Here is a 21,929-nt window from a genome sequence, read left to right on the forward strand (position 1 = left end):
ACATCACTAAAGACAGCAACATATCCAAATTCCATCGATCTACGAAAACTTCCTCCAAAATCTGTCCGAGTTCGCATGGAATGTCCCGATCACGAGCAGCGGCCTCTGCTAACTGTATCTCCTCGCGTTCTCCGCGCCCCTCCGTTCCACACCCTTCGTCTCCCGTGGCCGGTCCCGCGGTCCGATTCGCGCGGTGATATCCTCAGTCGCTCCGGCTCTGGAAACGACGGATTGTCGCGGACCGATCCCTCGGATGCTCGCTACCGTTCGCGGCCCGAAGGACCGAGGAGAAGGTGGCGGGTTCGGCGAGCCACGTCCGACACCTGGGATCCATGACTGCGAGCGATGGATGATCGCGTAAACTTGACACTCGGTTGCGTACGTCTTTCGAGCTCCATTCGCTCTGCCGCTCTCTCCCCCTCGAGGGCTATCCTCCATCAACTCCTGACGAACGTTATGCAAAGCGAGCCTCATACATCATCCGAGGATTACGCGGACCTAGCGCAAGGAGCGTGGCTCGCGCCTTCGCCTCTGCCTCCATTCCGCGACACTCTCCCTCGCGCCTCTCTTTCCGCGCGCGCGCGCGCGCCCGCGCGATCGACTCGCCGGGAATTCAGACAATAGTCAAGCCAGCCAATAACGAAAGTTGCTAAACTTGACTTTCAGGTTGTTACTTTCGGCCACTTGTTCCCGATCGCCGGCCGTTAATGCCGCGGAATGCATAGTCGCTAAACATAGGGGGCCGTTTTTTTAATCCCTCGCTCTCTCTCTCTCTCTCTCTCTCTCTCTCTCTCTCTCTCTCTCTCTCTCTTTCCGTCGCAGTCCGCCCGAGATTTTTATCGCCGTTACGCTTTGCTCTAAAAGGTCGACGTCTAGCTGCGTGGTTCCCCCCCATTTTACGCCGGCACTTTCCACGTAGTCTCTCACCCTAGACCTCGCCGTGGTAACGCGGCGTCCGAGGGAGCCAGGCGAACGTAGAAACGACCCTACGTCGTGGATCACGGGCTAAACTTGACTCTCGGCCCCGCACTCCAAGGATTTCTTTTCTCTCTCCGTAGCCCCGTCCTACGTTGCCGAGGAGTGTCGCGGGTATTCTCGTGGTCTCAGCGTCGTAGGTGTTCCCTGGTCGGGGCCGTGCATCTCTCCGCTTTTAATTTCGACGCCAGGTGCAACGGGGGCTGGGAAACTGTGACGATTCGTGGGTTTAGCCTCGTGAAATCCGCGATCGCCGCTCGGGCGACACTGGTTTCTGGTACACGCTGGATAAACAGAAGCTGAAGTCTGTCCTAATTCCACACTCGGGAATGCGAGATAGGGATTGCAAATCGGTAAATCGGTTTGAAGCTTTTTTTTCACTGATAACGTAGTAGATATCGACGGACTTATGCGGTACATGTGCTACATTGCTGTGCATACAATTTTTACCAGTAATTCGCAAAATTTTTACGGGAATTCGAGAAATATGTAATTTACCGGTAAATCGATTTACCGGTAAATATCGAGAAATACGTAATTTATCGAATTCCCGGTAAAAATTTTGCGAATTACCGGTAAAAATTGTATGTATAGCAATGTAGCGCATATATATATAGCGTATAATTCCGTCGATATCTACTACGTTATCAGTGAAAAAAAACTTCAAACCGATTTACCGATTTGCAATCCCTAATGCGAGATCGTCCACCTCTAATCGAGGACCTTGCAGCAAAAGGGTGTAGCTTCATATTTGCCAACTTCGAGTAAATTAGCATAAGCTGTTTATAAAATTATTGCTTTGAGTTAACATTGAAAAGAAAAACACTGATTGAAAAATATATATTTTCATAGAATAAGTAGGGTAAACTAACCAGTGAATGACCGAATTCTTGAATCTATGGACCTTTGAGATTAATACTTGAATATATTTATGTATAACAACAAAGCAACTGTTGAAATTGCATTTAAATTTATTTTTCTTGAAATTTCTAGAAAAATAAAATGCAAAACATGTAGAAGCCCAGTAAATGACCGGATTCTTTTAATAAGAATTGTACTTATTAATGTTTGCTTTATACGCGTAACTAAAAATATAGGATATTAAAAGTGCAACTACGCTCCATTTATAAACATATAATAATGTTTAAATTTATAATTGACATTTATTTGCCTAATGGTCATTCACTGGTATGCGGTCAATTAGTGGTTGGTTTACCCTGCCGAAAACTGGGGGAACATCGGCATACCCTGGAATTACATTGTTTTACGTAAGACTAATAAAACTTAACCTGTTAATGCTATTTATATGTAATGCTATTATTGCTATTAAGATGTAAAAAATAAAATAAACAAATTTAAGTGTCAATGTATCTTACTGGCTTCAGATTAGTTAAATTTAACCCGTTAATGCTGTCTATATGATGCGCCAATGTTACCCTGGTACACTAACGTTTTTAAAATATATTAAAGAAAGAAAAAGGCAAAAATTGTATCCATTTTGACACTTGTTAATTTTCAAATTATATAAAAAAAATGTTTGAAAAACCTGCCAATGCCCCCGAGTTTACGGCAGTAGTTATTAAGTTGATAAGTATCTATTTCTATTTTTGGCGAAAAGATATTCCGCAACAAAACATTGCAATAAATCACTCATTTGTTATCGGCCTTGCATCGAACGATGTGGATATTTTTTTTGAAAAGTGGAACTCCACCGCTCTTGCTGCAAGGTCCTCGATTGCACCTGAGCCCTCGGTAGACGTTTCTCATTGAAGATGACCAAGATAGCGAGTTGAAAGCTCTCTAAAGCCGCGTAAAAAATACACGAACCTATTCGAAGCACGTGTGTATGTAACGCGTGTTTTCCAGGTTTTCGTGGCAAGCTGAACCGCGACGCAGGCAGGCGCACGCGCGCGAGTAGATTCGACGCGCTGTGTCGCGGTGCCCCGTGTGGGTGGGCAACGTCTCGCGTGGGCAGGGTGCATTAGCGTATCGATATACGGCACGATTCGATCGGGCGATCGTCAAATATACATGCCAGGCCGCGACGCCGATGATATTTACGGATCGGATTCCGGGGCACCCAGTAGGCCGGAAGCTTGCGGAAACGCGCCGCGGAAAACATTGTTCCTGTAGCTCGGACGGAGTAACGACCGGAAGCTTCGACACAGGACGCGCGGGACACTGCAATCGTTGCGCGTCGGGCTTTTCGAGGCAACTACTGACTCGGTTATTACGCGGACGGAATTATCGATAAATTTCACCGACGGGCACAATGGCTGCTTTTGTGACGCGGGACGACAATGCACGGCTGCGCTGCGCGACGTAATGTTTGCGTTACTCCCCCCCCCCCCCCTCTAGACCCTTCCCGGCGGACCGCTGAAAAATTCCGGGAGGTCCGCGAGCGTTTGCGAGATCGGTGAGGACCGCGGGCGATAAAAGTTGCCGGAAGACCATCGCCGTTAACTCCGCTGCGCGGCAACTCTGTCGAAACTTCTCGAAAGACCCATCAATCGCAACCGTAACACGGTCAATATTGTTCTTCGATTTATGAGAGAGGGACTCCTTACTCTGCCGGTTGCGCAGGGATTTGGCAAGAGGAGCGACGCGGCGTTACCAAAGCGGCATATAAATGCGTTAAATACATCACGGGGACGGTTTTCCATCGATTGTCCAACGGCCAGAGAAACCGTGCACAGGATGGCCCTCTGGTAGCTTCGCTCGTTACGCAATGGCGGAGCGCACACGCCTACCGGAAAGTTTCATTTTTACGGACTTAACTAGAGGAGCGTTCGATCTTTTCCTGCTGAGCTTTCGTGGCGGAGTATCGACAGGTGTGCGGAAACCTGCTGCTTTAAAATCGTTAAAAGTTACGGCGAGCGATATTTTGGGAGGGTCGAAGAACGGACCGCGAGAAGAATGCGAGGTACGCGTGGCGAGTCGAGAGTGGGCGCGTGTACGATCGAATGTACGACCACGGATATTGATATCTTGAGAGAGAATGAAAAAACACTGTATAAACTTTGGAACGTATGCTTATTTCTGAAACAACACTATTTTCTGTTTATCGGTCAACTGTGTGTTAACTGCTGGTAGGTTTGTCTCGAGAGTTATTTAGTTTCGTGTCACCAGATGGGCTTAGCGACTTAACCTCTCAAAAGCAGCGACCGCGAGCGATCGAAGTATGAATGATACAGCAATCTGCATCGCAACTGGTTAATAGAAAGTCACTATTGAAACCAACGCTTTTTTCAATGCCCAAACTTCTCTCGGGCTACCGCGAACTACGATCAGGGAACGAGTGACACGCGTGGACAGGAGATGCACGTGCAACGGGACGCGTGCAAGTCATTGAAAGAATAAAACCCACGTCCGGTTCGCAAGGTCCGCGACGGTGGCGACGATAAGTGTACGCAAGAGCGCCGAACCCGAGATCGCGAGCGTCGAAAAGAAAGGGAAACCCACTTGGCAAATCTGGTCCACGGGTCCAGTGACGTCAGGCCCTTCCCCATAGAAATTAATGTCCGACCACGTGACCACCGTCACCTACGGTTGGACCAATCGCGCGAGAGAAGTTCCCTCCGTGACGCAGCCGACGCGCCCGACCGTTAGTGAAGTCATCCGCGCGTTGCGAAAGAGCGCAACAAAAAAAAAAACTACCACGAAACCGTGGGCTGAAAAAGCCTAGCCGAATTTCTCGCCAAACAAAGAAGATAATCCGTCTAATAGTCCAACAACAGAGGAAGCAAGCTCCAGGAACGAAAACTCGAAACCATCCGTGCGCTCGCGCACGGAGAGGGAGTGCCCTGTTTTACCAAGCGATGATACCGACCCACTGCGCGAATTGAAGGTCAAAAGTACATTACTTCGCGCAGCGATGTTTGTACCGGCACCAGATAGCAGTTGTTCGGTGCGCCGGATTAATTAATGATTGACTAAACGCGTGGCCAACCAAATAGTGTTAAAGCAGGCGCGCGCGTTCGCCACACGGTAATTGTACGCGTTACCGACCGTTAAAAGCCTGGCTTTTCACGTGTTCGAATAATAGCGCGTCTCGCGGTAATTCTGACGTAGGCCTGCGCGCGGTATGATCGCGTACAAGTACGCGTATGCGAACGGAGGGGAGGGGCACGAATTGGGTGAGAAAGAGAGAGAGAGAGAGAAGGAAAGAGTGGAGCACAGCGAGAAAGAAATAAAAGCTACGGCGAAAAGAAGACGGTGAGGCTCCACTCAACGAGGGATTACACAATCCCCGCCTCAACCTAACCTTTCTCCCCCACCCGTAGCGGTCGTTCGCGCGCGCGCGCGCGCGCGCTGCTAACACGAAGGTAGGAGTCGAGCAGGCAGGCAAGGCAGCCAAGGCAGGTAAAGCAAACGGGCAGGCAGACAGACAAGCAGGCAGCCGGCCAGGTATAGCACCTTCTTGCAACATAATACAATAATTATGAAATTCGTGAGTTTCTAAGCAGAGGCGCGCGCCACGATTTCCGTTGTCCTGCCTCATTTCCCCGACCCTACCTATCCACCGCCGCTCGTAAACAGGCTGCTTCGAATTTATGGGACAAATCGAAGGACACAGAATACAGATTCCTCCTGTCCAAGGAAGTCGAGGAAAGTCTTTCTCCGTTCTGCAATTTCAAGCGTGGCCTCCCAGATACGAAATACGTCTCGCTCTTTACTTGCTTGTATCTCGAGAACGAAGCGTCGGATTGCAAAGTGCTACGGGACTTTTCGATGCCTCTTGGAACAAGGAGGCTACGCGTGTTTTTACAGGTAACCTACCGAAAGTCCTAACTGATTTTAACTACGCGCGGACCAGCGACCGCTCTCACTTTTACGACGCGACCCCGCCTGTCCGAGAATCGGCAGGGCTAATTGAACGTCGAGAATGTCCCTTGACCAATAAACTTGAGCGATCCACGTGGCTGGCAGATGCAGAAGGCGCGCGGGGCACGGTCGCCTTTGCGCAGTTATAAACGGTACGCTCTCGTTATTAACGTTAATGGGCCTGCCTACGGTAGATTATTATTGGCTTCGGCGATCTGCGCTTTTCACTCGGGCACCCCTCGGATGCTACCGTCCCCCTGGGTTTTCCTGCGCCAACGTCCCGTCCCCCCTCTCGCACACTCCGCCAAACCCGAGGCTCGCGAAAAAAAACACGTCTGCCGCGTTCGTTTCCTCGGGAACAAGAAGAAAAAAAGTGGCGCTGATTGCGGGACGCGCAGTTGGGGCGGTGTTCGTTAACGATCGGGAAATTATATCGCTCTGATATTCTTTGCACTTCTAGCAGGTGCGGCAACAACGGAGGCAGCAACTTCGGGAGTCCCTTTCCGAGAAGTTCTTCCACCTTATCTCCTCGATTCCAGCGCTCCAGCAGAAGATAGCAAAGCGGAAGAACGGGAAGCTCCGCAACCGAGTGCAACTTCTCAAAAATTTCTTGCGCCACAAGTTGCAGGGGCGATCTAAATACCCGTCGCCTCAGCGGTAATTGAACACCGATTTCAAAGAGTGACGCCGAATCAGCGCTTTCGTTAAGTAATAACATTAAGTAATATTTAAGTAGGACGAACAGCGCGAACCTCCCCGGTGCCTAACAGCAGTGTCATAACGCACGCTGAAACTTTCGACGACGAAAGCGGCGGAGAGAATTTTTAGAGTCTAATTTCACTGCCGCGGCCCACACACCCCCCCGGCCCGGTGAGAATACATTTCGGCTGTCTAATAGAAATTGCAAAGCCGCCTGAAAGGCTTTCACCTGACCGGCAGGGATCGCGCGCGGCTGCGGAGCCAGCGCCGAACGTCCTACCTCAAATTTCTAGATTCCACTTGCGCAACACTCTACCGGTTCGCCCTACCCATAGGTCTGCGGGCCTCGCTTCCACGCCACGTGACAAATCTGCCTTTGTCCAAACAGCAGACTCGCCGGAATCGGTTAAAAGACTTTTTGTCGGCGACGGCGCTAATGACGAAAAGGAAAGGCGCCTGGGAAGCTAGTTTCTAAGACCCACATTCGGAAAGCAGATCTGTTTTTATATCGGCCACCAGAAGCCTGCCAGCCACCCCTTTAACGTTAGGGTAAATCCGGGGGTGTCGGTTAGGAAGGAGAGTTGGTACAGTTGCTACTTTTTGGAGTCTATGCGTAAAAACGCGCTAAAGCGCGTATTAGGCTTATTCTGATGAAATAAATAATATCGGCGTCAGTTTTAATAGCAATTTCATTTTAGGTGTACCAACAGCCCCGGAGGATTTACCCTGTAAGGTGAATGTTCCAATTTCTGCTCGTTTAAGAGATAACGCGTCACGAAGAAGGTGGGAAAAATTTGGTTGTGATCGAAATTTACAGAGTAATTGATTAATTGTTTAATAATAAATCAACCGGTTCAAAAACTATTTAAGAAAGATATTTCATGATGTTTAACTGTTAGTAATTTCTAATTAAATATATATGATATGTGGATCCGGTTTTGAAGCGTTAACACACCTTGATTCGTCTAAAAATGAGAGATTAATTTAATTTAATAAAATGAATTAGACTAGGTTTACTAATTAGGTTACACTAATTGCACGTGCTTGACTAACCTAAAAATGAGAGAATCAACAATTAAATGTTTATAACAAATCTCAATTTTATACCTTAACACTAATCTCATCATCCACAATTTTTCTACAGGCTGGAGGTTAAATTATTTACTCGAATTCTCGTTATTTTCTCAAATTCTCTATCTCTCTATTTCTTCGACAGCGCCCTCTCTTGTTCATCTGGTGGCGCCACCTCCGAAACGTCTCATTCTTGAAGACAATATGCGTGTACATGTACACAAAGTTTACATATATAATGCTCTAAATGTCCGAACTTCGTGCAACACTCGCGTGAATGTTTAAGCAGTTTAGAATTATTTTGCCGCAACTGTGGTACAAACTTATATAATAATAAGAAAAATACGGAATGATCAGAAATGCGGACACGAGCAGAAATTGGGACATTCACCTTATCCCGCGATCCTTTGGAGAGGACAATCTCTTTCGATAGCTTAATTCTCAGAAAGGGAAAACAGGACCCGGACTATTTTTGCTTCTACTGGGCCTGCTTATTCCTTCGAAATCCTTAGTTAACTGACGAGGTGCTATTTGTGCTCTAACTGTTCGTTCTCGTGTATGTATACGAGGGCGGTAGTTCGGAACGTTTAACACTCGCGATCGTTAGACAAACATGCGATTAAAACTTGTGTCCTATTTGCATGTACATATAGATAAAAAACGTATTACAGATATAGACCTAATAGACCCGGACAGAACAAAAAAACAGGTGAACGAGAACGATTCGATGGATTTCGTTTTGTTTCTAAGATTGTTTAAGGTGAATGTCCCAATTTCTGCTCAAGTCCCCATTTCTGCTCAGTTCCTATTTTTCTTATTAATATAAACGCTACGTTTGTACTACAATACGGACATTTAGAGCACTATACATTTAATTACAAATTACTAATAGTTAAACATCTTGAAATATCTGTCTTAAATAGTTTTTGAATCGGTTGGTTTATTATTAAACAATTAATCAATTACTCTGCAAGTTTTGGTCGCAAACAAATTTTTTCTGACGAGTTACCTCTTAAATGAGCAGAAATTGGTTACGAGTAATCGTCACAGCTTTATCCGTGGACCTGTTGCAGACCCGAGATCGGATCGGAAATAACGAGAATTATAGTCGGCGAAGTGTTTTCTGCTGTTCTTGGAATGATCAACGAGGGCCTTGAAGCAATTAAGAGGGCGTTTATAATAAAATTAGACACAGGCACAGTCGAATTATCGTTGCATAAGTTATTTTAAATTTTCCGCGCTACAGTTTACCCGTCCCTCGAATGCTATCACCCGTTTGACTGATTATCACCGTTACGTAACTTTACGAGGCTGCTTCCGGAAGTGGCGTTGTAAATTTTAAGCAACGCGGCTGTTATGTTAAAAAAAAAAAAAAAAAAAAACTTTAAAACGCAAACGCACGCGTTCGGCTTTCTTTTCCCGCGGCCGTTATTGCTTCGCGCGTCGCGCGGTTTCTGCCATTACTCAGCGCAAACACGCGAGAGCCTTCGATCTCTTGCGAGACGCCGAAACCTGCCAGCGCGTATGTTTACGGTGGAATCCATCCCCGCGCGTCGATATTCGGAACAATGAATTCCCAACGATACTCGGCGCGATAACGCGAGGATCTCGTTGGCGGGCAAGAAATGTTCGAAGCGATTTTACGGATAAACTGGTCGATTAGCCAGTGTCAAAGAAAGAAATCAAACGAAAAATATTTTACAACTTTCGGTGCGAAATCCGCCGAAACGCAGACGTGAAATAATTCGCCGCAGCAGTGGATAAGGACAGGAGACAGCCGAATTATTCGCAGCTGCGAAATCCGAAGCTCGAGCGTCAATATTTGATCGCGTCCGCACGCGCATATGGCGCAGAGCGGTCGAAAATGAACTGTAAAAGTCCGATGAAAGTGTAGCATTGTAGGTGTCCGGTTTCCGTTGGACGGCGTTAACAAGTGCAGCCTGTTTAGCTTCCGCGGAGCGCGGAAAGCTTCGGCGATTTCCGAAGGTGGGGCATCGAGCATCAGAGCCGGTTTGTGGCAAAAAAAAACAAACAAACTAACGGTCGTTCGAAGCACGAGCCACGCTTCGAAAGCTCCGCTGGTCTCAATACCGGTATCGGGACAATTAGAAGAATTCGTTGCGAACGGAGCTTCGAGCGCGTTCGTAAGTTCCGAGAAATGGCATCGCCGCCAGCGTTTTGTAACTCCCCTGTAAACGCGCACGCCGCGCTGGATGGTCTCGCTGCTGCTTCCACGGCAGGATGGTTTCCAATCGGATCTAAAGCACGTCCGAGGTAACGTTCATTATGTCGAATGAGCCTTGCTCTCGTATTCACGGACCACTGCGAACAGCAGGTCCCCGTCGCAAAGAACTGTGACAGGTGTTATCGCGCGATTACCCGCGGCTGTATTTAACCGTTGTTGCCTTTTTCGTCCACCGACGCGTGTTCCCGAATTCCGTCTCGTCCACAGCCAAGATGCAGTGGAAATTGAAATTGAAAGCCTCCCGGTGATAAGCAACTGTCCCGCGGAATAGTGATATACTTAACAGTGATAACGCTCGTTATTGCCTGCAGCAAAATTTGCATACATTCTGTCACAGGGTGTAGCAAACGTTACGCAAGAATTACTGAATCGCTATCGACAAACGTGCTGAAATCCGCCGGAGCTCGGAGCCACGACAATCGCGTAAAAAAAAATCAATTATTCGGCGGGGCTTCCGTTACGAAGATTAATAAAAGTTGATCGAGGAATTGCTAAGACACGCGACAAACTGGTACGCTCTATAGTTTCGCCGGCTCTGACTGCCGCGACGGTGGCTTAAAATGTAAAAGAAGAATTGTCCCGAAGCAGGTTTCGACAGGTCGTGAACTTCGGTTATTCGGCGGGAAGAAATTAAACGACCCGTTACGGGAAATCGGGGGGGACTTTATGCGCCGACGGGTGTTTTTACGTGTTTCTGAATAACGCGCACGAGTAAGAAACTGCTTCCTTTCGTAAACACTCGCAAGCACTCTGGAAACTTTCCGCGTTAAGCAATCCCCGTTGCCGCTACAGGAACGCCGTGGAAAACGGCGTGCAAAGGCGGCAATTGCGACAGAGCCCGGTTTCGAGATTCGCTTAATCGCCGGGCCTTGAGGGCCTAGACCCAGTTACTCGAATTGCATTAGACGCGCTTCGTCCTCCTGTAGCAACGAGCCCGGGCGAGCGCGCGCGATCTTTCGGGAGCAGTGTACACACAGCAGAGAGGACACTGTCGACACGCTAGCGGGTTTCGCGAGCACCGTGTCCCGCCGGCGACTTTCCCGTAAAATCTGCATAAATTGCGCATAAAGGAAAGCGAGTCAAAATCCGAGCGCGCAAAAAGCGGCTGGCTGGCGCGATGCATTTAGAAAACCAACGGAGGCGGGCTATATATCGCGAATTCCTTTATTGCGTATGTAAGAACGGTTTGCCTAATCGGTCGGTTCGACGTGGACGGCTGTGTCGGGCCCCAGCGGCGGTATACATCGAAACCGACGAGTCCAGGCTACGAGGAGATATGTAGAAACGAGACAGAGAAAGCGTGGTCTGCCGAGGGAACGAGAAGTGCTAGAACGACGAAAGAATTCGCAAAGGAAGACAGTATATCGGCGGATCGCTTCACGGTGTGTAATAAGGTTAAGTTCGTAGGAGCGTGATGCGAGAACGCTCGAATGGGAACGGGTTTGGCCGAGGTTGGCCGAGCGGAGGCGTACGGTGCCGAGCCGTGCGAAGCCTGCCGCGCGCCGCTGTGTGCACGCGTTCGCGCGTAAACGACTTTTGACGTGTCGCCGGGGGTACGTGTACGCGTTAAAGATATTGAATAAGAGATAACGCAAAAGGTTGATAACAAATGTGGTAACATTAGCGCACGCCGGTGATATTACAGAGCTATTCCGGTCGGCCGTAAATGCGCGGTGAAAGTAAATAGTCGTATTACAATTGAATTTTACTGGAGCCCGGCGCGGAACAATAATCAACGGCGCACGCAGCGACGCGACTGTTTGCACACCGGCGATATTTCATCAGCACGCAGCCATTATGAACCTGTTACCGGTCGCAGAGCGTTGGGGAAAAAAAAAGAGAGAAGAGTGTGAACCACGCGCGGCGGAGGGGAGACTGTCAAAATTGAATTTTCTCAATCGAATCGACGGAGTGTACCGTTTTCGACCGGCAGAGGCCGGTTACGTACGCACACGTGCAAAGGAACCGTACGTCCCACGATTGTGTTGCATAATTGAAACGCCCGAGTGCTGCACACGGGCGCATGCACACGTGTGCGCGCGCGCTTTCGTTCTTTCACCTTCTGCATAAAAATCGCGACGACACCCGCATGCATTCGCTTTCACATCCAAAAAATCAGCACCCATATAGTCGAACGAATAAAAGCCTCTTGCGCAACTGTACGAAATTCTTTGCGCCGTTTTATTTACCTTCCATATCATTCCGAGCGATTTGTCTCCGAATCTTGCGAAGCGTTTCTGGTGGACGTTAATTTTATACGGGCGAAACGAGAGGCGAACCGAATGCGTGGAACGATGTTTCTTCGCGCGAAGCTTCGTTTTCGAGAAGGACAATTTCGACTATGCGCTTGGAGTGTGTCTCATCGTGTTTGTATTTAAAAACACTGACACAAGTGTGATTTATTTTATGCCGCTACTGTTAGCTTACGTTTGCCAACAGAAATGCTCGAGCTTTTAGCATTCCATCGATAACGTAAATATTCCATTCGGTAATCTATCAGTCAGCGTGTACAAACACGATATTTGTTTTAAGGGCACGCGTTGCGATCGCGCTTTACGGTACGCTGGAGAGCGGGCAGCGTTTTCAGAAATGCGTGAAGTAAACAAACTAAACCTGCGTAATTCAGAATAATTCGAAGACATTTTTCTCGAGCGCGACGCATCGTGTGAGACGCTTATCCCCCACACTTCCCAACGAAACTGCTTTCGATCGTAAACGCCAGCTGGGTCAATCCACGCGAAGTCGGACACTTTTCGGAGTAACATTTCGGACTTTGGTGCAACTTGGATACGTTGCAGTTTTTAGGGGTATATAAACGTATCTCGAAGGATTTTTCGAAATGTCAAAAATTGTGGATGTTACAGCTCTTTGAAATATAGTGTTTACTATTTTTCCAAAAATTATAACTGTTGAACTAATCAACTGATAAAAATCACCTTTTGGGTGCTTGCAGTGCAGATATCAGAGTAGCTAATAAAAATTATTTCACTTAATAAAAACGAATATTTGACCATTTATTTAGTAATTGTTCTAAACAAATGCAATTTTTTCAAAATACTTACCTTTTCAAAAATTTGGAAAAAATAGGAGGATAAAGCCCTGTTTTTCCTCTTTATGGACATGTTTTGAAAAACGTGGACGTTTTAAAATTGGCCAAATGAAAATTAATTGAATGTAACGCTGCGTCAAATCACACCGGACCGTGCGGTACTCGCAGCGGCCAAGCGGCTATACCTGCCACTTTTATATAGGGTATTAATGAGGACCTCTGCAAGGTTTGAAGTAAATATATTGAACTATCTATCTAGTAGATAGGGTTTCTTTATTTCATTTCTAACCTTGTGTGGCCTTGAAGGTCATAGTATACCATATGGTTGAATTTGTCTTGGCAGTCGCTTTCATATTGGGTAATCAAATATATAGTATTCCATTAAAAAAAATAAAATTCACCCTTGTTTCAAGGAAAATATTGCGAACTCCAAAAATTGAGATACCATATTATGTTGGATATGAAAAACAGTAAAAGTTTTCCTGCGTTAGTTTTTTTCAAATACTTACCATTTTCGAGAATCCTGTATAAGAATATCAGGTATAGCCGGTGTGATTTGACGCAGCGTTACATTCAATTAATTATCATTTGGCCAATTTTAAAACGTCCACGTGTTTCAAAACATGTCCATAAAGAGGAGAAACAGGGCTTTACTCTCCTATTTTTTCCAAATTTTTAGAAAGGTGCCTTCAACTATAAAATTGCATTTGTTTAGAACAATTACTAAATAAATGTTGAAACATTCGTTTTTATTAAGTGAAATAATTTTTATTAGCTACTCTTATATATGCACCGTAAGCACCCAAAAGGTGATTTTTATCAGTTGATTAGTTCAACAGTTATAATTTTTAGAAAAATAGTAAACACTATATTTCAAAGAGCTGTAACATCCACAATTTTTGACATTTCGAAAAATCCTTCGAGATACGTTTATATACCCCTAATGACTCCGAGAAGTGTCCGACTTCGCGTGGAATGACCCAGCTACGATGCATGTTCGCAGACAATCGGCTCTAACGCGTGGCAATGAAAAAAAGAGACTCACCCTCAAGCTTCATGCCAACTTCGAGGCACTTTTGAAAACGGCAATAGGGACACCGTTTCCGCTGCGTCTTGTCGATGTGACAGGACCTTTCGGCGACGCACGTGTACACCTTCTTGTTCTGGACGGTGCGCTTGAAGAAACCCTTGCAGGACTCGCAGGTGAGCAGCCCGTAGTGATAGCCGGAGACCTTGTCGCCGCACACCGGGCAGAGCTCCTCGATGACGATGTCCTTGGTGTCGGGGAAGTCGGACGGGCACGGTATCGAGCCGGTCACGACACCAACCCCGACCTGGCCCAATCCAGGATGACAGAGGGTACCAGTTGGTAAACAGTAGGTGGTAGTTGGTATCGCGACATTGCCGCTTACCGTAGCGGATCCACCGCCTCCTCCGCCAGCTCCAGCGCCGCTACCACTACCGCTACCGCCGCCGCCAGCAGCCGCGTTTCCTGCGGTGGGTCCACTGCCGCTAGCGGCACCCGCGCTACCACCGTCACCCGCGCCTCCGCTCCCGGCTCCAGCGGCGTAACCGCTGCCTCCGCTGCTCTCAAGGGCCGTCGACGTGCCGCAGCCGCCTCCAGCGCCGTTCGCCGCACCGTTGCTGCCGCCTCCGTTTCCCCCAGTGCCGCTTCCGGCCCCTGTTGGCGAGAATAGACACGTGTACACCTTCTTGTTGCCGCAAGAGCCGATCTCGAGTGCCGAAGATGCGCCACAGCCACCGGTCGTTGTTCCGCCGTTGTTACCGTTTCCTCCGCTACCGCCGCCACCTCCTCCTCCACCTCCGCCGCCTCCTCCGCCACCTCCTCCGCCGCCCGTAGGCGAGAACAGACACGTGTATACTTTCTTGCTGCTGCACGGCGAGCTGTTGCGTTTGAAGAAACCCTTGCAAGACTCGCACGTGAGCAGCCCGTACTGGTAGCCGGACATTTTGTCGCCGCACATCGGGCACCGCTCCTCCAGGGCGGTGGAGTCGAAGAACGCGGCGTCGAAGCTCGATATGCCGCCCTGCGAGTGCGCCTGACCGTGGACCGACAACTGTTGCTGCTGTTGCTGCTGCGGCGGTTGCTGCTGCGACTGGGACTGGTGGCACATGGTGGACGGCGGGCTCTGGGCGCAATTGCCGTAAGGCGAGGAGCCGTAGTGCGGTTGCTGTTGCTGGGTCTGTTGCTGGCCGGCCCCGGCCGCACCTTGGGGGCTACCCTGCGGGCTCAGATGGAACGGCGACATGTTCAGGGATATCAGGCCCGAATGCTGCTCCATCTCCAATAACATATCACCCTTGCGCAACCACTGCACGGAGGAGGGTGCTCGTCGCGTAGCGGCTCATATATGAGGCGGATTGAGGATCCTCGTTGATCGGACCAACGTGGCGGCGATGTATAGGTATACGCTGCCAGTGGCGTACGCGGCATGCGACACAAACAGCGGCGGTTATAGATTCCCTCTTTAGCTTCGAAGCGTAACGGTGCACGCGTCGCGCAAGGTCGTGGTACTTGCGTACGATGATGTCTCGGCGATAGGACGACGACGACGACGACAACGACGACAATGACGACGACAATGGTAACGAGCGCTCGAAGAAACGCTTGGTTCCTTGGCACGTATAATATCGATCACCAAGTCACGCTTCACAGGTTTACGAGGAATAATATCATCGCGCACCACTCGCTGCTTTCGAGCCCGTAACAGACCACGTCCGAATCATCGTAGAGTAGCGATCGTGTTTCCGTGAATGAAAATAAGAGCGGCTGTCACTGTTGCACGCGGAACAACAAACCACCCACGGTCCTTCGTTTCCTATCTGTCTCCCGGGCACTGATAAATCCAGCGTTAGATCGTGACACGTATACCCAGACGATGATCACACGCGAGAGACCGAACAACCTGGCCCTCTGCTGTTTCCACGCCACGAGGGCCCCCGCCGGCCCGAAACAGTCGCGACGTTGTTCCCCGAAACACGCGGATCGCCGGTAGGTACGGTGTTGCGAAGCGGTTCGCACGGTGTGTGTGTGTGTGTTTTTTTTTTTCTTTCTTTTTTTAAAACCACGAGCTCCGACACCAACCGAACGTGAACGCGGCGTAGTCGTGAGGTAAATACGGTCGAGTAGAAGTAGCGCGCACGCACTGCAATCCAAGTAAAAATGCACCGCTAAATAGGAGGGTGCGTGTATGTGTCCGGCGAGGGTGAGACAGAGAGAGAGAGAGAAGAAGAGAGAGTGAGAGAGAGAGGGAGAGAGAGAAAAAGAGAATCCTTCAGTTCCCAGGAACGCGCGACTTGACAGCTCGGCTATCTGCGTACGACTAGTTGTCTTCTCGCCTCGTTGCTTTCCCGAAGGGCCCGCCCCCTCCCCTCTGCCGCCCTACCGTCGACACATGGAGGTAGGTAGAGTCGGGAGACCCGTCTCGTGAGACACACGGTGGGCACACGAACGTCACGTATATCACAGCAGCAGCAACCACGGTTCCGACGATATCACCGAGCGACGAACGCTAGGAACACAGGGGGAGGTAGGAGGGTGGGGGAGCGGTCCTGCTCGGAGACGGTCCTTCCTTCGGTGATCGTTGTGCGTTGTTGTTCGTTGGTCGGACGAATATACGCGCGCGAGCGCGGCCACTGCTCGTAACGAAATCGAAAACGGAAAACACGGTTACGGCACGGCACGGCGGTTCGCGACGCGGAGCGGAGCGGCTCGGCTCGGCTCGGCTCGGCTCGGCTCGGCTCGGCTCAGCTCAGCTCGGCTCGGCTCGGCTCGCCCGGTAGGCAGAGAGATACACGCTTCACCGTGACACCGCCGGGAATAAAATAAAATTGGCAAAACCGGGAGAGAGAACGGCGAGAGGTGCGCACCGCCGCGCGTCAGGCTCCCTTGGCGTTTCGGTGGGTATATAGGAAGGCGAGGAGAAGAGAGAGAAGGAGCGCGCGTGTCCCTTTACCGACGGGCACGGGTCGAGTGTGAGAGCGCGAGAGTGGCCGAGCGAGCGAACCAACAGGAGGCAGAGAGAGAGAGAGAGAGAAAAAGGGAGAGAGTGTGAGAGAGAGAGAGAGAGACTGTGAGAGACAGACAGAGAGAGAGAGAAAGAGAGAGAGAGAGACTGTGAGAGACAGAGAGAGAGAGAGACTGTGAGAGACAGAGAAGCACGGCAGCGTATACCAACACAGCGCACGGCATAAGTGAAAGTGATTCAGCAGCGCATGCCACCGCGCGCGGCCAGGTGCCCGACGCGGAGTAGTAGTGGAGGTGCCTCTGAGGGCCCCGTCTGGTGGGGGGCCAACACGCGGTTCGGGAGAAGAGGGGGAGGGACCGTCGGGAGCGACGGGGGAGAGCGTCGGGAGGTATTGCCGCGGTCGAAGGGATCGAGGGAGGAGGGGAGAAGGAGGTTGCGCGGCACGGCGGTGGGGATGACCTACTTACGGAACCAGGTCTATGTCGGCCGGAGAAGTATTGTCCTCGCGCGGCTCCCGCGTCGGCTGCCGCCGTTTTGTCGACCGTATTTGTCGTCGGTGGGCTGTCGGCGGACGCCTGGACGCACGTGTACACACGTAGCACGCACCGAGAGACCCGATCCGAATCGATAGCCTCGCGCGCGCCTGACTTTTTTCCGAATTTCTCGCGACGACGAGCCCTCGAGAACTCGAATTCCCCGAGATACACCGTCCTAGCAGAAGCCAACGGAGCGATCGAATTCACGCGGCCGATGATCCCTTTGTCGCTCGATCGATACGCGATCCGGTAGATCTCGCGAGGCAGGCTCCTTCTCGCGGCTAGTCGGAGCGGCGCGGGAGTACGCTAGGAATATCGCGAGGCATGATTGATTTTAGAAAGACTCCGCAGGCTTTGTAGCCTCTTCTTCTTTTTTTGCCGCGCGAGCTCGCGTGACGAAGATCGAACGGACGGACGAGCAGCGCCGGGGAACAACTCTTGCTTTCAAAGAGCACAGGGGAGCCAAACACAGAGTCGCGGTAAGCGGGCACAGGGAAGGCGCACAGGCCACATACAGGCCGTGGCTGGGTCAACAGTAACGCCGTTGGCACTCCCCGACAGTGCCAGTGCTTCTCTGTGTGTACGTCGCAGTAGATGTACGACGCGGAGCGGTGGGGAGACCCACTGACCCAGTTCGCTGAGAACATGACGCAGCCGCGACTCACTCCCTCTCATTATCTCCTTCTCTCTCCCTCCCTCCCTCTCTCGCACCCTCTACCGTCCACCTCGCGCATCCCACCCTCCCAACCTATTCTCTGTTTCTCTCTCAGACCCTGTCCTTACGTTTCTCGATATATATCCCGCCGCCCTAAACGTACGCGTTATCTCTCCGTCTCTGTCCCTCCCGCGAGCCTCACCCTTGCTCGCCTCTTCTTTCGGCTGCAACCCGAACGACGCGCGTCGTACTTGCTCTTCCTTTTGTCCGCCGAGCAACCGCGCCGCGGCTACCTCTTTCTCTAACGCGCTACCTCCCCCGACCCCCTCTGCCCGCGCAAACCCATGCTTATTCACTCCGAGCGTAATTGTCGCGCTCTTTTCCGCGCAAGCAGCCGTGCGCGCCTGTACGCAAGTGCGCCGCGTCATCGATGAATGCACGCGGGGCAACTATTGCGCGCGTGCTCTCGTCGTCATTGTCGTTGTTGTTGTTGTTGTCGTTGTATCCAGTGCGGCAGGCTTAGAGGTTAGGCGCATCCTCGCATCGAAATCTCTACGATGATCTTCAAACTTTCCACGATCGTGCGAGGAGGATGCCGTATCTGTAATTCTGCACCATGCTCGAATCGTGATCGATGCTTTCCAGCCGCGTTTCCTTTCCTGCGGGAACTATAGCCGAGCGCGCAGACGCCCGGCCGGCGAGCGACGATTCCTTCAATCCTCGACTCGAGCATAATGTATCAAGCGCATTATCAGTCTTACGTAACAACTTACAAAATACACTCGCATTCGCGTAGCTTGGACGAAAAATAAAAAATAATACAAAGGACAGTAGAAGCGTACAAGAGAAGCGTGGTACAAGTTGCGTTCAGCGTGGCCAAGTGCAGCGCGCAGAGTAAAAAAAAAAATAGAGGCAGGAAAAATGTGCAGCGTGTAGCGAATGATAGCGAGCGTCGCCCACGACTTGCTCGTTAAATGCGAAGCTCGGGCGAGATGGCTCGCCCCGTTAATTAATCTTCCCATCCATTCAGGAGAAGTTAAGTCGGAAGTAACACCCGAGCCGAAGTTCCCTTTTAACCTGCTAACCGGGTCATTCCTTGACCCCGAAACGCCGCCGGCGTTTTCGACAGTGGGTATTTAAAAACAGTTGGAAATAATCGTGTACAGGCGTAATCAAGAGACACGGTAGTGTCTCGCGCCAAGTTCAAATGCAGCGCGAGACGGCCGAGCCTATATCAGGCGGAGCAGGATTTGGAAGAATTCTTCGGTTATCGAATTTCAATAATGGTTGATACGATTAAGTTTTCAATGGTCTTAATGGATAGCTTGGGTTTGATTTATATTAGAAAAGTGTGTTCGTTTTGTTCCTACGTGACTTATGAGCTGGGATATTTCGATGCAAAGTTGCAATTAGACGAATTTTATGTTAAGAGATTTTTAACATCGTTAAGTGTGGGCATGATGGGAATATGAAAGGGTGAGGAATGTCTCTCAGGTACGTCGGTCATTGGATGAAGCTTTCGGCTGATCGCGTAACAAATTGTTGTCACGTGACAGCCAGAGAGCACACCTGTCAAGGCAAACGTAACGTCAATGACTCGTACTCTGCCAAGTGTCAAATAAGGTAAGTTGTCAAAATTTTTGAAATAGGACACTGTAGTATTGTCTCAATTAACAAGGTAAGTCGCCAAAATTTTTTAATGGGCTATTTATGTTGAGCTTGTAGAAACGAAGGGGATGCACTGGCTTGGATAGAAACGAAGGGGATGCACTGGCTTGGAGGTTGTCCGGAGAAGGTTAGATAGACAGAGGAGCATCTTCTTTCGTTCCTGGAAATTTGTCAAACAAGGTAAATTGATAAAATTTGTGAAAAGACATAGCTTTACGAATTAAGAAAATTAAGGCGGATTGCTTAAGTCACACTAGTGAAGAAAGTACATTGAAAACACATCACCCTTGATTCTTTTGAATTTTTTGTGAGAGATGATTGTAATACTTTAAAATCCACAGTAGTTGCCACGCTATCCATTAATTTCAGTAGTTTCCCTTTAACAATATTTTAATTCACCAATAAATGTACTAAATTAGTTTTATTGCAACATCAATAAATTGTGCGTTAAAAATATTGGATCTCTTTGTTCATTTCCGCTGAATTACCATTAGCATTTAAATTTCCTGCAACAAGACTTTCTGACACATTTCTGTCTATATAATTTCTACGTTAAGCTGTAAGTAGAATGTGGGTTTTATATATTTACAGATAATCGAATCAGAAGATGATCTAGGATGATCTACTTCAGAGAAAAAAATTTATTTTGACATAGTATTATATTAATCTCCACAAAATTACCTTTTTCAAAAAAGGTACAAAACAGTATACGCGCGCGCGCAGACGAACGAAAAATAAATAATGATATACAAAAATTGCGGCAATTATAAACCGAATTGGTGTTGCTAAACTGAATAAATATGTATAAATTGCATTAATCTTTTTCTCTCTTTCTCGCGTGTGCGTTTGTGAATGTGTGTACGTGCGTGTGTGCATATACTGCACGCGCACGCAAAATATATACCTGTAGAATAAATATCACTGCGTTTCTAATATGTATGTTTATATGTTTATGTATTTCAGATTTTAGGGGAGTTATTGTAAATTATTAATACTAAGACAATCAACATTTTTTCGGTTTCGCAGCGCCAAGTATTTTGAATAAAATATTTATTGGTATTGAAATATTTATTTGTATAAAATAAAAAATATATTTGCTTAATATTATTTAATACATTTTCTGTTCCTATAAATAGACATTGCAATGGTATCGGCGCACTGGATCGGTCAGATTAAAACAATTATTATTTTAATAAATTAAAATAATACATCAAAGCTATTTTGCAATTAATTAATTAATTATATATATATTAGTTTCCGACGTTTCCATCTTGGTTTAGATCATCTTCAAGGAAAGTTAAAAACGTATATAAAATACTGCGTATGCTATTGAAAATAAGTCACCGTGCTCTGGCACAACGCGTGACTCGCGAGTCGGTTAGAATAAACCGTGAACAACACATTTGCTTCTTTAACTTTCCTTGAAGATGATCTAAACCAAGATCGAAACGTCGGAAATTAATATATATAATTAATTAATTGCAAAATAGCTTTGATGTATTATTTTAATTTACTAAAATAATAATTGTTTTAATTTATTATTTTAATTTACTAAAATAATAATTGTTTTAATCTGACCGATCCAGCGCGCCGATACCATTACAGTTAAGTTTTACGGTCGAAATTTATTTGATTCATAATTCTTTATAAATAACCACTGTTATAATTGGCGCAATTTTTGCATATCATTATTCCCCCATCCTTCGTCCGCGGGCGCGCGTATACTTGGCGCACTTTTTCGTACCTTTTTTTTAAAAAAAAAAGGTAATTTCGTGGAGATTAAAATACTCGGGCCGAACGAACCCGCTGCGACCCCGATACAGAAGGGATGCTCGAGCGACGGGTTGAATCGGTTCCCCCCGTTTAACAGGTTAAAGCCCCGTCCACTTTCGGCCGCGCCGCCGTTTACGCAACAAGTGAGCGGAGCCCTATTTAACGTCGACCCCCTAAATAAATACCCCCGTCCGAGCGCGGTGCAAATTATCGTGGAAAAGCCCGGGATCGATCCGCGGGCATCCTGCTTTTCATTGTCGCGCGGCATTGTGCCGGGCGACGCGTGGGTGTACACCGGTTTTGTTCCTTCGGGCGCGAATCGGAAACGATGCGGTACCTGCTTAATCGTTATAGGCACGACCGTGCGCGACGCATGCGATTCCACTTCCACCGGGCGCGCGCATTGAGAAACGAATAAAGAGAGCCCGGTGGCGTTCCATTGCGT

At 48.5% G+C, this 21,929-nt stretch overlaps 2 protein-coding genes across 3 annotated transcripts in view; both read right to left on the reverse strand.

The window, feature by feature from the left end:
* Positions 1 to 15,178, reverse strand: part of Ftz-f1 (ftz transcription factor 1) — a 28,895-nt gene extending 13,717 nt beyond the window's left edge. Inside the window, exon 1 of the mRNA XM_076819823.1 lies at positions 13,909 to 15,178. Coding sequence (XP_076675938.1) covers positions 13,909 to 15,178 — 1,270 coding nt within the window. The remainder of the gene's footprint in view (positions 1 to 13,908) is intronic.
* A 589-nt stretch (positions 15,179 to 15,767) lies between these two features.
* Positions 15,768 to 21,929, reverse strand: part of LOC143373110 (uncharacterized) — a 77,863-nt gene continuing 71,701 nt past the window's right edge. The window contains exon 2 of one of the 2 annotated variants that reach the window (XM_076820028.1): positions 15,768 to 16,030. In XM_076820028.1, coding sequence (XP_076676143.1) covers positions 15,768 to 16,030 — 263 coding nt within the window. Of the gene's footprint in view, positions 16,031 to 18,554; positions 18,653 to 21,929 lie in introns of those variants that run through there. The other variant, XM_076820037.1, reaches the window with a different exon arrangement.

Source organism: Andrena cerasifolii, chromosome 1 (genome assembly GCF_050908995.1).
Source record: "Andrena cerasifolii isolate SP2316 chromosome 1, iyAndCera1_principal, whole genome shotgun sequence".
NCBI classification, from domain to species: Eukaryota; Metazoa; Arthropoda; class Insecta; order Hymenoptera; family Andrenidae; genus Andrena; species Andrena cerasifolii.